Genomic DNA, 14056 nt, shown 5'->3' on the forward strand with positions numbered 1-14056 from the left:
ACGTTTTTTCATGATAGCTATTCAATCTATTTTCTCTGCATTAGTGGAAAAACGAAGAGTTTATAGAAAAAAAACGTACAGTAAAAATTAATTAAACGAACAACCCTACAACAGACGAACAACAGCAAAGGTTCACGTAAAATAATTCTAAATAATATAATGTCAAAAATAATTCTTTGTTATTGAAAGATAACTAAACTGATTTATCTGATGCAGATATCATATATGTTGAAGTCAAAGTACATCTCACATGTTAATCTGAAGGATATATAACCATTGATAACACGAATCGCCAAAAATGTCGAACACTACAAAAGATGACATTAGCCATGAATACCCGACTCCTCCGAAACATCACACGTACACACAAAGCAATAAACATTGAAGGCAACCATTATTAAATGAATCACAAATGTAACATGTAATATTGCTTTCGATTTATAATCTGCTGTACTTAGAGAGTTAAGATATTAGAATTTTCTTCAATATTACTTACCTGTATACGAACTGATGAAAGTTGAAAATTTTTCCAATTCAGTATCTCTGTAATCTCTTTCTGGTGGCTTAAAAGTTTTATCTAAAAAAAACATTAAAATAGATTTAAGATGGAAAACGAATAATTGAACTTATTCTGAATTCGCTGTTGCTTATCTTACTTGTACATGTATGTCTATCTATTTCGAAAAGTGAAAGATTTTTCGGAAAATGCCTATACCAAGTCAGGAATATGACAGTTGTTTTCACTCGTTCCGTTGGTTGATAACGTTTGATTTTGACATGACCAGTTTTTATGGACTTTATGGTTGAATTTACCTTAGAGATTGGTATTTTTTATGCATTTTATACCAAAGAGATGTTCTTACTAATAAGTCGAAAACAAACTGACAGTGCTGTGGCCAAAAACGAAAACAAACAACAGTATACAAAACACAGCATAGAATACAAAAGACTGAGCAACACGAATCCCACCAAAACACCGGGGGTGATATCAGGTTCTCTGGAAGGGTAAGCAGAACCTGTGGCACCCGTTGAAAGTTTACGGCTCAGATTAAGGATTTGTTTTGTCTGTTGTATCCTCCTCTTTGTTTAGTTATTCCTGTTATCCTTTGTATGTATTTTGTACTTAGAAGAAGTCGTAGAGTTGAATCCGGATTTTTGCTTAATTGGTTTGTATTGTCCAATCTTGAATAATTTGAGTGAAGTTTCCGTATTATTTTCGGTCATAGGTTTTTCTGTATTTCTCTTACTTTTTGCTGCTGATCAATTTGGTATATTTTTTAAGAGTGATTTAGAAGTATAACCAAAGAAACGGCATTTAGTTTTATTATGTGCAGAGGGATTAAACATCATTTTGATTGAAGTGAAGACTGATTGATTGTTGATGATTTTGGAAGTCCGTGACTATTTAGGACGAGAGTAGCATAACAACACATCATTATAATGTGCTGAAATGTTGGCTGATCGAATAAAGAGGAGATACTTCGGGCTTCACGTGAAAAACGAAATGGTCACGACATTTTAAAATTGCACATAAAGTGCATGATCATGCATTTTAAAATAAGTCTGATTGTTTAGCGTGTCCTTATTAATACATCTCTCGCAACCATGGGGATCTGGTATAATTGATGAATTGATAAATACAGCTTAATTCAAACTACTTATTTTTGTGACGATCGTGAAGAATATATGTAACAATAAGCTAATATATCATGTTTTCCGATCATGTATAATGTTACTTCGAGGAAGTAGTTTTTGCAAATTGAGAAAATGTACATTCAACAGACGGATTCGTTTCTTATAGATAAGTCATTAGGGGGTTAGCTTTTTCCGATCTTTTTGTTTTTACTGTATTCCTGTCACGTAGTCTTGTCAGTTTAGCGGTATTTTTAACATTGTCATATAAGAGGGAGGTTTGGCTAGCCATAAAACCAGGTTCAACCCACCATTTTTCTTGAAATGTCCTGTTCCAAGTCAGGAATATTGCAGTTGTTATCAGATAGTCCGTTTCTATGTATGTTAGCGTTTGCTTTTGTTGTAGTTCAGTGTTTCTGTTGTTCCGTTGTTTTCCTCTTATAGTTGATGTGTTTCCCACGGTTTTAGTTTGTTACCCGGATTCGTTTTTGCTTAATCGAATTATGACTATCTAACAGCGGTATACTACTGTTGCCTTTATTTACATTATTTCCGCAGTAAAACTTTTACTTCCCGGATCTCTTATAATGTTGAAGTAAGATTATATTTCAATGACAACTGTTTGTTCAAAGGAGTTATACAGTTTCTTAATGTTCATATCAAAAATGCAATGTATTGGCATTTTTTCTTTCAGACAGTAACCTTTTATTCCTGAAATATAACATTCTATTGCTTAACTTGCCTCTGTATATTACGAGAAAAAAATTAAAACAGCACGTTATAAATGTTATGCATCCGAAGAGCTTTTCTGGATCTATCTTCATCAGGAACACCCAAAGCTGAATATTTGAAAGCCAAAGATGTATAAGAACTGAAGAGCTATATGACCAAAAAACACCTAAATAAATAGCCAAATCAATCGAAGGTCAACGTTGCCTTAAGGATTCTTTGTATTGTCATTAGTTAATGTTGTTTGCTTAACGTCCAGTGACTAATATTTCATGCATATTCTGGATCAGGACTTATACAAAAGGTGAATGTTCTGCAAGGTTAGTCGGATTGAACTTAAACCGCCAATGGAAAACGAGAGTATGTTGTATAGCAGCAGAAAATTTCATTTTGCCTTGCAAACAGGCCACCTACACCACCTTCAGTGTTCTCTAAAGACCAGAGACGTGGCACTCTCCCTACAAGAGGCATCAGGTTTAATGCTCCAAAATCCGACCTAACGTGACTGCGTATTTATACATCCCGAACAACCAAATTGACGCCCACGTAAGCTAGTGATTTACTGATGGGCGGAAGAAGTCTAAGGATGGTCATGTTTCCATGCCCCAGATTACATTACATTGTTCTGTAAATCAAGCGATTCTATAAATAGGAGGTATATGTATGACCACTGATTCTCTTTTCAATATATTAAAATAAATCGTTCGTTGGTCATGATGTATATTGGTATGCAGGTGGAATACCACATACTTATGACGTCTGCCGAGGGTATTATTCGATTTTGATTTGCATAGATTCCATATTGACGACGTCAAAGCAAACAAAGAAAATAACCTTCAAACATGTCAAAAATATTTTAACTTCCTGCAGGTCAGCTTTTACATGTTTTATACATTTATTTATTTAATTGTGATTATCTCCCTTGCATCACTCATATGCATTCTTTAGTTATGTTCTGTCCTCAGTTCTAACGGTTTATTCGCAGTTTTTGATGGGGTTCTTGTTACTCAGTCTTTATATAGTTTTCTATCTTGTGTTTTACTGTTGTTGTTGTCTTTTGGTCGTTTTTCCTTTTTTGTCATGGCATTGTCAGTTCGTTTTCAACTACTGAGTTTGATTATCCCTTTGACATCTTTCGCCTCTCTTATGAAACATATATAATTTAATAACATTTCAAACTGTAAGGTACGTTTCTTTATGTTGTCCCAAATAAAAACTGCGAGAGTACACTATTACTTAATCAATGTGAATTTGCATTGAGAGAGTTATAATTTCCACGAGTTCGACAACATGGAAAAATGGTACAGGGTTTTTGTTATAATGATGAAATAACATTGAACTTGACCATATAATTAATGATTGATAAATGCATGTATGCAAACTGTATAAACTTAAGGAGATGTGGTATGATTGCCAAAGAGACTACGTCCTACCAGACACCAAACGAAGATAATGTAAACTAATATAGGTATGTCCTTCAAAAATAAGTAAGACCCAAAGCGTTTAGTTAGCTTTAAAGGGTCCCGACATGACGAAATGTGTAGCAATTAAAAGAGAAAGCCAACGGTCTCAATTATGCTGAAAACGAAATACAAATATAACGGACAGCTAACAATGCATGATAACCACTGAATTACAGGCTCTTGATTTGGGACCGGCAGTCACATTAATGATGTTGCGGCGATAAATATGTTTGCGAGCTCTCAATCCATTTGCAAGCGCTCAATCCTCCCCTAACCTGGGCCAGTGTTGTAATAGCACACCTTAAGACCAGACTGTAAAAAACTAGTTGTTTATCTTCGTGGACTTAAATTTCACGATTTTTACGAGGAAACCTGTTCGAGAGTTTTTATCACAAAATATACGCTATTGGAAATTATTGCAATCTTAATATTAACTCTTGCAAAATTTTCCGTATGTATGCTATATGCTGAAAAATTCACATATTTTCACCATAAATAGAACTAACTTGTCCAATTTTTCATAATGGTAGATTGCATAGTTGGTCGACCATTTTGTTTTAGAACAGATTGAATCCAATTGATATTGTACAAAATTAAAACAGATACCGAAAAGAACATCTGTTAAAAAATCATTTACAATAGGGACTTGGTTCTTTTTCTAATTTTGATCGTCCTGAACATTCATGAAACTGGGCGTAAAGCAAACACCAATCAATCTGTCTTTTTTCTTATTTTAAAAGCCTGTGAAAAAATTTTCAACCACACGGGATTTGCAATTAGGACTGGTATTGAACGTTCAATCATACTTTTAACCCTATGCAAACATTACGATTTTTGGGGTATCGTCGATTAAATAGCAGAAGGTTCGTCCGTCCGTGCGTCCATACGTCACAAATCGTTTCCGATCTCTAATTTTCGGTTCGACCCTTTCAATATATGCTAAAATGATCTCCGCTTCTTAACTTTAACCACAAGTAATTGGGTACTGAAACTTGCCACTACTTAATGATGTGTCGGGTAAAACTGAGGAAGAAAACCTTACATTGAAAGTCATTTTCCCTGTGGATATGTACAAACAATTGTTTCAGTCCCCTAACTTTAAAACACCCTTGGAGTTTTAAGGGTGAATAAGTGGCGCATCAGTAAAATGTTTACCTTCTTTGGGTATAAGTTACTTTAAAATGGAATAACCTGATTATTTCTAGTTTGCATTACAATTAACATGTGGAATCGAGCGAACCCTTCGCAATGGAGCCATCACTATCCTCTAGTTATTAGCTACTTACAGTGTTCGATCTTCGGAAGTTTCTTGTTCTTCGATCGTCGCTTTTTAGGTTGTTCTAAAATAAATATATAACCAATAAACATAAATGTTGTTTCCTTCTACATAAAATACTCTAAAATCTCAGGTAGGTTGCTCAAAAACACAACTTTTTATTTAAGAAAAAACATATACAGAATATTAATGTTTTGATAGAGGAATAAGGGAACGGTAGATAATGAAAAGAAACCATGTTTTGTCTAAGACATGAATTTACCTACAGGATTTTAGTATGTATCTCCTTTTTTTTAATTTCTTCTAACTATTATAATTTTCTCCTGTATGCAACTATCTATGTGTAATTGTACACAAACCAGCTATACAAATACGTGTTTGCTTTACTTGTATAGTATGTACAAAGAGTCCCTTGATGTCCTGATTGTATGTTGAGCGATCGGTATTGTCAAAATACTTTTTTCCGTCATAGTTTTTTTGGGGGTCATCCTCGCGGTGGCGGTAAACCATGTCGATTTCCATGCGATTTCTATAAAAATCAAAGACAATGCTATAGAATGTTAATATCAAGGTTGAATTGCAGGATTTGAAAAAAACAATATACGTACATTGGCTAATATATATAAATGTATTTGCATATATTGTATAATGTGAACTAGGAAAATTATGGACACCACTAAATACCAATTTGTACTGTAACATATATATATATACATGGTTGTCCCCCCCCCCCCCCCCGCCTCGATGGAAAACCTAAAAACAGGTATGATATTACTGGCGTTGAACCTGGGGTGAAAGGACAATTGCCACTCTCTTATAAATTCTAAGGGGGACCATAATATCCATTTAAAAAAAAGAAAGAGTACTCTGATTAAATTATATTAGACTATAATAGAAAAGGTTTGTTTTAGTTTGTTTGTCACTAGACTGTAGAAACGTTTTTTTTTATTGTCGCTCTCCAATTTGTCACTCTACTCCTTCGCCACTAAAACTATTTGTAATGCTAGGGTCGTTGCTAATCAGGTACTAATAGCAAACATTATTTATTTCTTGACGAATGAAATTTTACGATGCTACAGCGAAATCTCTGTTATAACTAAGTTAAGCTGTTCTACAGTTCTTACCTGATTCAGCCTGCTTATATCCCCTGTCAATAGGTGGGAAGGTAGTCGGTGTTCTAATAAACAATAAAAACAATTTACTTTATTTACTTTATTCGGGAAGTTATCAGAACTGTATTTATAGTTTATCTGTTAAGGTTTTTAAATTATTCTATTTTATGGCTGTTAGATCTGTATCAGATTTTTTTTGTGTAGTGTTTTAAATAATCTTGTTTTGTGTGTAGTGTTTTGTGTGTAGTGTTTTAAATCATCTTGTTGTCTGTGTATTGTTCTGTGGACAGTTGTTTGTCTTATTTCCTTCAGTGGCGGATCCAGGATAGGGCGTAAACTCCCTTTTGATAACCAAAAACAAAATATTATGTTTCTCACGATTTACATGAATTGTTAGCATAATTGTTAGCATACTACGCAACCCCTCCCCCCTTTTCAAAAATCCTGGATCCGCCATGTCCTTTGTTATCAATCTTTCTTGGTTTTTGATTGTCTCCTTGGTATCTTTCTCCTTTTTTATCGGAATAAATATTGATGAGATGGTTGATTATTATCTTATCCATTCATAATATCAAGTGCATAGAGTTGGAGGGTCTGGATGAGGGGTCCTTCATTTTTATAATTCTTAGGTAATTTTTCTCTATTATTTATTTTTTGCCCAGTATTCTCTATTCTTTATTTTTTAGCGCCCCATGATTCTCTATTTATTGTTTTGTCCTATTTTCTCTATTCTTCACTTTTTTGCCAATTACTCTCTATTCTATAAACCCCTACCCTCATTTTGCTATCAGTCTTTCTACGATTTTTGTTTTTTTAATTATCTCCTTGATATCTTCTTTCCTTTTTTCAGATGTATAAATATTGGTGGTTGATTATTTAACATCATCCGTTTATAATATCAAGTGCAAAGAGTTTTATTTTCAAAAAGGCACTCAAGCGTAAAGAGATTTAAGAATATGTGTCTTTATAAAAAACAAAAGTAATACATGTCTGGTTAACTCGTGTTGAGCTACCTGAAAGACTTTTCTCTAGTGTAACCTACATTGAATATTGCAGGTACCAGGCGGAATTAAAGTTGCATCATACAAATATTATCAAATATACTATGTCAGAACATAGTTTATCTTATTGCTAAACTAATTAGTACCATTATATTTTATTAAGTACCATTATATTTTATTAAGTCTCTGTTTGTCCCACAAAGGCTCCGAATAAATAAAATATGTTTAATGTGTACAAGGAAATCAGACTTCCGATACGTTCAAATTATAAAAAAAACAAGTATGCTTTTATCCTTTCTGATGGAGAGATTTGTGAAAGGTTGTTTGTCTAAAGCCAGACTTTTTCATTGGATTATATGTCAGTATTAGTCATATCTTAGACATAGTTGCATTGTTGTAAACAAATAGGCTTATTTTAGTTTTTTTTTCGGTCTCGAATTTGCTTTAGCTTATAGTTTAAGCTTCTATATGATTAAGAAGTATTCGCATTAAGACACACCTTTAATATTTATATTTATTTCTCTGTTTTCTCTACAGTTGTAAGCTTATCTTTTTAGCGAAATGTTAATGTGAAATATAATTGAGTACTTACGCGGCTATCTCCGACATTTTTGATATAATTCCCTCCTCATGAGAATACAGAATAATTCTTCAGTTGCTCCCAACAATATTAATTATGAACGGAGTGTGATGTGGGGAGTTAAAAACCGTTTATCGAATTATAATTTAAAAAAATGAATGATCAGATTATGTTATAAATCTAATAATACCACTAAAACAATTTTTTATGGAAAAAGAAGAATTACTAAAGCGGACACACAAGGTCGGAAAGTAATTATAATTTACACCTTACAATGTGCCTCTTAATAATATAACCAAATTAAATTTTATTAGTCTGAGGTTAATGGGCCATTGTCTTCTTTTATTTGGTTTTGATGTAAAAGATAACATAATGTATTTAAAATGCGTTAATAATAAATCTACATTTAATCTAAAGACCTGTTGATCTTGCACATTCTTCAAAGGTACAAATAGATATTTCAGGATAATTATAAAGGTACATATTAGTATTCTCAGGCCATTTTTTATGGTGTCACTTGCCAAGTTTCAGTCCTAAACTGTCTATCAAGTCTATGCATGGGAGTTTTGATTAAGAGATTGTTTGACTTATTTTTTTAAATATACAATATTCGTACAGTGTAGCAAAATATAAGATTTATTTTACGAGCTCTAGAAAAACAGAGAAAACCAGGCTCACCGAGCTTTCCTCCTGTTTCGAAGCAAGTATACATTGTAATACATTTTATATTTTCCTACACTGTACGACTATTGTTTTTATCATGCAATTTAACATTGAGTTTTGTTTTCCATCCAATTCGTTGAATTTGTTTTTGAATGAAATAGACAGGATTTAAACGCGTACCACAATGAGGACCCCAAATTGAACTGTGATGTAAATAGTAATTTGAACATAACCATTCGCTCGTAACAGAAACAGGATACCAGGAGACCATCAACGTATGCTAATATACGTTTATCGCTTCGTGTTATCTGGAATAATATAAAAATAAGAAAATGTGGTATAATTGCCAATGAGACAACTCTCCACCAGAGACCTAATGACCGTAGAAATGTCGATTGCAAGATAAAAGTCAATATCTGATTCGTTGCTAAACGTTTTTAAAAGTGATTAGTTACAATTTTTGTGCTTTATCACTTTTTGACGATTTGATTGTTAGTCGAACATGGAACACCGTACCCTCAACAGTACCCGAGTTTATCCTCGAGTTTTGGTGCAGTTCATATCACTCAGTTTGCAGATTTCTGATGGGTGTTTTGTGGGTTTTTCTGTTGCCAGAGGCGGTGACACGAGGTGCTATCTTCACAACTATTTTTGTAATTGTTTCACACTTCCCCTCTTTTGTTCATATCCCACTTGTTTTACCCCCTATATCCCACATCTCAAAAGCGTGTCACCCCTCTCTTGACTGTCTCTCACCGAGTATAAATGGTTTATGATTTTAAACTTGGTATCCTCCCCTTTTTTCATCCCAATATTGCTCTTTGATAATAGGATTACTGTTATAAATATTCTGTGATTGTTTGATCACTGAAACCCCTTAATGCAGTTTCTCATTATTACAAAAAGAACCCTTTGAATAATTGAAATGATAAATGCGTACTTTGTTTTAAGCTTAGCAGTAATTCGTAAAATAGCCGCAGAAGTTCTGACTAAATCAACTTACGGTGGTATCAAACACCTTGACTAAAATTAATTTGGCTCGTTTAATTTTCATAAAATTTTGATAAAATATTTACTTAAACCCTTTGACAAAAATATAAAAATTTCAAAAAACTTGAACCACACACTTTATCGGAAAAATTTCATTGGATATATAGCAGTTTGACAAACACTAATTTTGATCATTGAGAAGCTTAATATTTCCTTAACAATAGAACGTGATTAAAACGTTCAGCTGCTTTTTACAGAGTTATCTCCCAATTGTGTTATGTACCACATTTAAAGGTTTTTATTTTTCAGGTGCTGGAAAGATGAATTACATCATGCAATAATTTATTCCTGATTTACCAATTCTAACATTTTGTAGAATTACATATAAATGAGAGATCATATATGTGACCAGCTATGAGATTTCAGGCTTATGGAGGTACTTGGGTCAAAATGATTTTTTTGGCGCTTTTATGAAGTATATATAGATTCAAAACACCTTGACAGGTTATTTTGCTAGATTCTTCAAAATAACAGAATTATGGTCATTTTTGTTAGTTTCGATTTTATTAAAACTTTTCTTTTTTTTTAAATTTTTCACATGTATGTTCATCTATTATAGTTGCTATGTCATATTGTGTTTTTTAAGGAAAAAGGCGGGGGGCAGTCTTTTTTAATTAATCAAAATGTAGATTTTTAGAATAACTAAATAATGAGGATCTGGATAAGAGCCCTTAATTTCTGAATTCTTTTATTTTCTATGGCATTTTTCTTCATCGTTAATAATAACCCTTATTCTGTAAAATTTTCATGAAAATGATTTCTTTATAACTACATTTCCTGTAAATAGAAGATTTTTTATTCTGCAAATCGTTCATTCTGTAATCAGTATATCATAATATCTCTTTATTATTTTATTTTTCAAAATCATTCTTTATACTTTTTAATTATTCTTTAAACTTTATTTTTAGTTCATTTTTTTTCTATTAATTACGGTTGAGAGCCATCATTCTCTATTCCTATTTTGTAAACCCCATCCAGACCCTCATATCTTATTCAAAGAGGGTTTGAAAACTTATACTTGGCGTCCGTTTTTTAGCAGTAACCTAACCTGCATCAATATGATTGTTAATTATTTTAGTCCCAGATTGATGAAACGTCACCAATGACAACAAGCTCTTCGTAGGTAGGTTTATAGATCATTTGATATATGAAAAATAGCGTGAACCGTGTTCAACTTAATTATAACTTGAAAATGTATATTTTGTTGTCATATGACACCCGAACTAATATTTCGTTCGTCAACTTTTGCCATATACACTTAGAAGATAGTTGGTCACATATGTTATAGCACTTTGATAAAACAGTTGGTCATATTACAAAAATCATTATTCTATATATCAGTGTATTTTCGAGATTTGAACATCGGATAACTGATATTCCAACCCAAATATCAATAACTCAAGTTACGAAGTGCATCTATGTATTATCTTTCAATCGCAAATTCACATTTACAATCGAGTTTTTATTTAATGCAAATTTTTTCAAACATGCAAAATTAGCTTCATTCTATCAACATTGCCATAACCAGCACAATTTACAATTAATTGACATACGATAATTCACCAGTTCAGAATCTAACGCATTCTGTTTAATATTTTCAAAAGCGTACACCCAAACGTGTTGATTGGTTAAAATGTCCTAAACATTTGAAATTTTACCAATGACGTGACCTATAGTGCCTAACAACATTTTGTGAGGTAGACAAATCCGGCCTTTAAATGATCAAATTGACTTTGTATGAACAAAAATAGGCAGATCGGTCATATAAGTTTGACTTTATCAAGTCACTGCTTTCATTTGGATTAAATTGGACTGGTACCGGCTTAATGAGACTGAAAAATGCTATTTTCTGTTAAAACACACAAGCGTTTTACATTGCGTAGACGTGCATAAAATATATGTCACTGTTTTTCATCAAAATGATATATGTTTCAAAAAATGAAAACGCATGATTTGTTAACAGTTTCTGAAGAACACTCTTTTTCAATAGTGTAAAAAATTACTGTAAAAATCGAACCTTTCCTACCTTTTTAGCATTCATAAAAATATCATGAACTCGTCCAGTGTACAGTTTAGTGGTCATTTGAACCACACGTGTGTGTGAAAGGAAATCCAAATTAACCAGTTTTCAGAAATTCAGAATATAATTATACTTTTAAGGCCTGTATTGGGATCTTTATTTCTATATTCTTTAATTTTTAAGACATTTTTCTAATTTCTTCACTGATGTTGTCCATTAATTATTCTAAAGACTGCCGACTGTAACATATACAGGCTATAGCTGATGAACATTGGTTTTATCGTTTTTATTAGAAGAAAAAAATAATAATTCAAATTCGACTTGACAGTTTTTTTCCATTCGTTTGATGGGATTGAGCTTTTGATTTTGCCATTTATAAGGGTCTTTCCGATTTGAATTTTCCTTGGAGTTCGGTATTATTGGTATTTTACTTTTTAGTACAATATTAGGACAGAAAACTAAAGACAAACCATGACAGTAATTGTTAATCCACAAACAAGAGTAATTTTATAATTTCTTAAAGATCTTTTAACTTCGGAGCTAGAGTTGCCACCCTTGTCTCCATAAACAATAATTATTGTTACGTAATAAAACGTCGTGTGCTTACAGAATACATACAGGACAAATTTGAACAGGTAAACAAATAAAGGTGAAACGAATTTGTTAGGGGTAAATTGGGTAGGGAGAAAATGAGAGATTTTATAATACAATTTCTATTTAATACTACAAAATATTCATCACCCAATTTTTTTGTTAGAAGTTCAAACACTTATATGTCTGTATTGTCATCGTTTTCCGATCTTCATTGGTGTATTTAAAGCAATAGAAAGTTTATTGACTTTATACAGAAAATTAACCTTCTTAAAGCGTTTATTCATTAACATGTATTACACGGATACATGGCAAAATCATTTTTAAAAATACTGCAATTCTGATTTATTCAGCGGGATTGTCATGAAGTGCGTTTAAGTGCACCATGGTATAGCAAACATCGAATTCCCTCACAAAATCTTACCACACACTATAATTCATTTTCATTTTGTGGTACGAACAATAAAATTACCCATAGTCCTAAAGATTCTTAAATGGCGATTACAGAAAATGTAAAAATAGTCAAAAATCCATCATGTATATTTTATTCAAATTCTTTATTTTTGATTTCTCTTAGTTTTATTTCGATAGTGACCTTGAGAGAAACCGTATTTTGAGGAAATTGGTCATACCTCTTTACTTTTCAACATTCGCATTCAATTTGTTATTTCTTTTATGTCAGACATTCTAATGGACGGAACAATGATTTAAATAGTTGAAAATAAAGGTCTGCTGGTCGACGGACACGACTCCAGAAAACAGTTTTCAGCCATGACATCTATCATGACTGATTTCACCACAAAGGATAGAATACAATTTTACTCTAACTCTCAAAAACAAAATAAAACGATATATCAAGACAGACCACAATAACTAACACAATTAAAGAATTGTATTGTTTGTTTTTGAGTATAAAAAAAAATTCCTTGACTGTGATATGTATTTTTTTTTTCAAGGCTGCAAAGATGGCAAAATAAACAACCACTCCACTCAATTACACAGTTTAAATCAAGTGTTGTTGTGCATAAATCTATTGTCCCTCCATTGTCCATGCCAACCAATAGTTAACTACCATTATTCTACAGGGAAATTATCATGCCTCTTTCACAACTTAGTATTTCCTAGTACCTTCTGTAGGAACGAATATAAAATGCACATCAAAATCCAGACAAGATATTAATGTTCTGAAACATACAATGCGTTTTATTCTTCTTTTTCTCTAATTTTTGTGCTAATTTCACATTTCTTGAGCGGTGTGAGAAAAATATATCTCCTCACTAGTGAAATATCTGTTCTCGGCAAATGATTAGTCGAAATTTGATTATGACGTCAAAATTTCTTGTTTTCTTCTAAATTTTCCTATTGTGACGTCATGAAAAAAGGCGACCATGCCTGATGACGTCGAAATAAAGAACACAAATTTCTGAAAATCTTTGAAAAAAGAAGGAAAAATATCATTAGAGAAACAGATTCCGACACTATAACTCGTGTATTACGATATTTCTCCACTCTCAACCGTTAAATTTCAGTTATTTAAAAAGCTCGGCAAGCCTCGCGCTTTAAAAAATAAAATTTAACTGTCTCGAGTGGAGAAATATCGTAACACACTTGTTGCAGTGTAGGATTCTATATTTTTTTTATTATCTTAGTACTTCCATACTTTTAAACTTTTCCAGGTGAACATGTTTGTCTGAACTCAGAGGAGGTCTCATTGGGGGATTCTGATCCCGGATCCCGCTTACTGTTTTGTCAGATTCCCGTATCCCGCTTACACTATGTACGTAAGCAATTCTCATTTTTTTTGTAATTTCCCGTGTCCCGCTAGACTTCATTTCCCGTTTTCACGGCACAATAATTTGACTTTCACGTGTCACGCTTACAAAAAATCGGCAATCCCGCGTTACGCTTAGACCCCAATGAGACCCACCTCAGAGTAAAT

The 14056-nt window shown here is 32.6% G+C and overlaps 1 protein-coding gene and 1 long non-coding RNA gene across 2 annotated transcripts in view; one reads left to right on the top strand and one right to left on the bottom strand.

The window, feature by feature from the left end:
• LOC127723584 (testicular haploid expressed gene protein-like) overlaps positions 1 to 7988 on the bottom strand; it is a 66747-nt gene extending 58759 nt beyond the window's left edge. The window contains exons 1-4 of the mRNA XM_052230256.1: positions 7806 to 7988; positions 6225 to 6277; positions 5111 to 5164; positions 497 to 577 (exon numbers count right to left, since the gene is read on the bottom strand). Coding sequence (XP_052086216.1) covers positions 497 to 577; positions 5111 to 5164; positions 6225 to 6277; positions 7806 to 7822 — 205 coding nt within the window. The 5' untranslated portion in view covers positions 7823 to 7988. The remainder of the gene's footprint in view (positions 1 to 496; positions 578 to 5110; positions 5165 to 6224; positions 6278 to 7805) is intronic.
• Positions 7989 to 8417: 429 nt separating this feature from the next.
• The window catches only part of LOC127723587 (uncharacterized), a 40530-nt gene continuing 34891 nt past the window's right edge, over positions 8418 to 14056 (top strand). The window contains exon 1 of the long non-coding RNA XR_007992137.1: positions 8418 to 8497. This is a non-coding gene — a long non-coding RNA (uncharacterized LOC127723587). The remainder of the gene's footprint in view (positions 8498 to 14056) is intronic.

The sequence above is a fragment of the Mytilus californianus genome, unplaced genomic scaffold (genome assembly GCF_021869535.1).
Source record: "Mytilus californianus isolate M0D057914Y unplaced genomic scaffold, xbMytCali1.0.p SCAF_13, whole genome shotgun sequence".
Classification (NCBI taxonomy): Eukaryota; Metazoa; Mollusca; class Bivalvia; order Mytilida; family Mytilidae; genus Mytilus; species Mytilus californianus.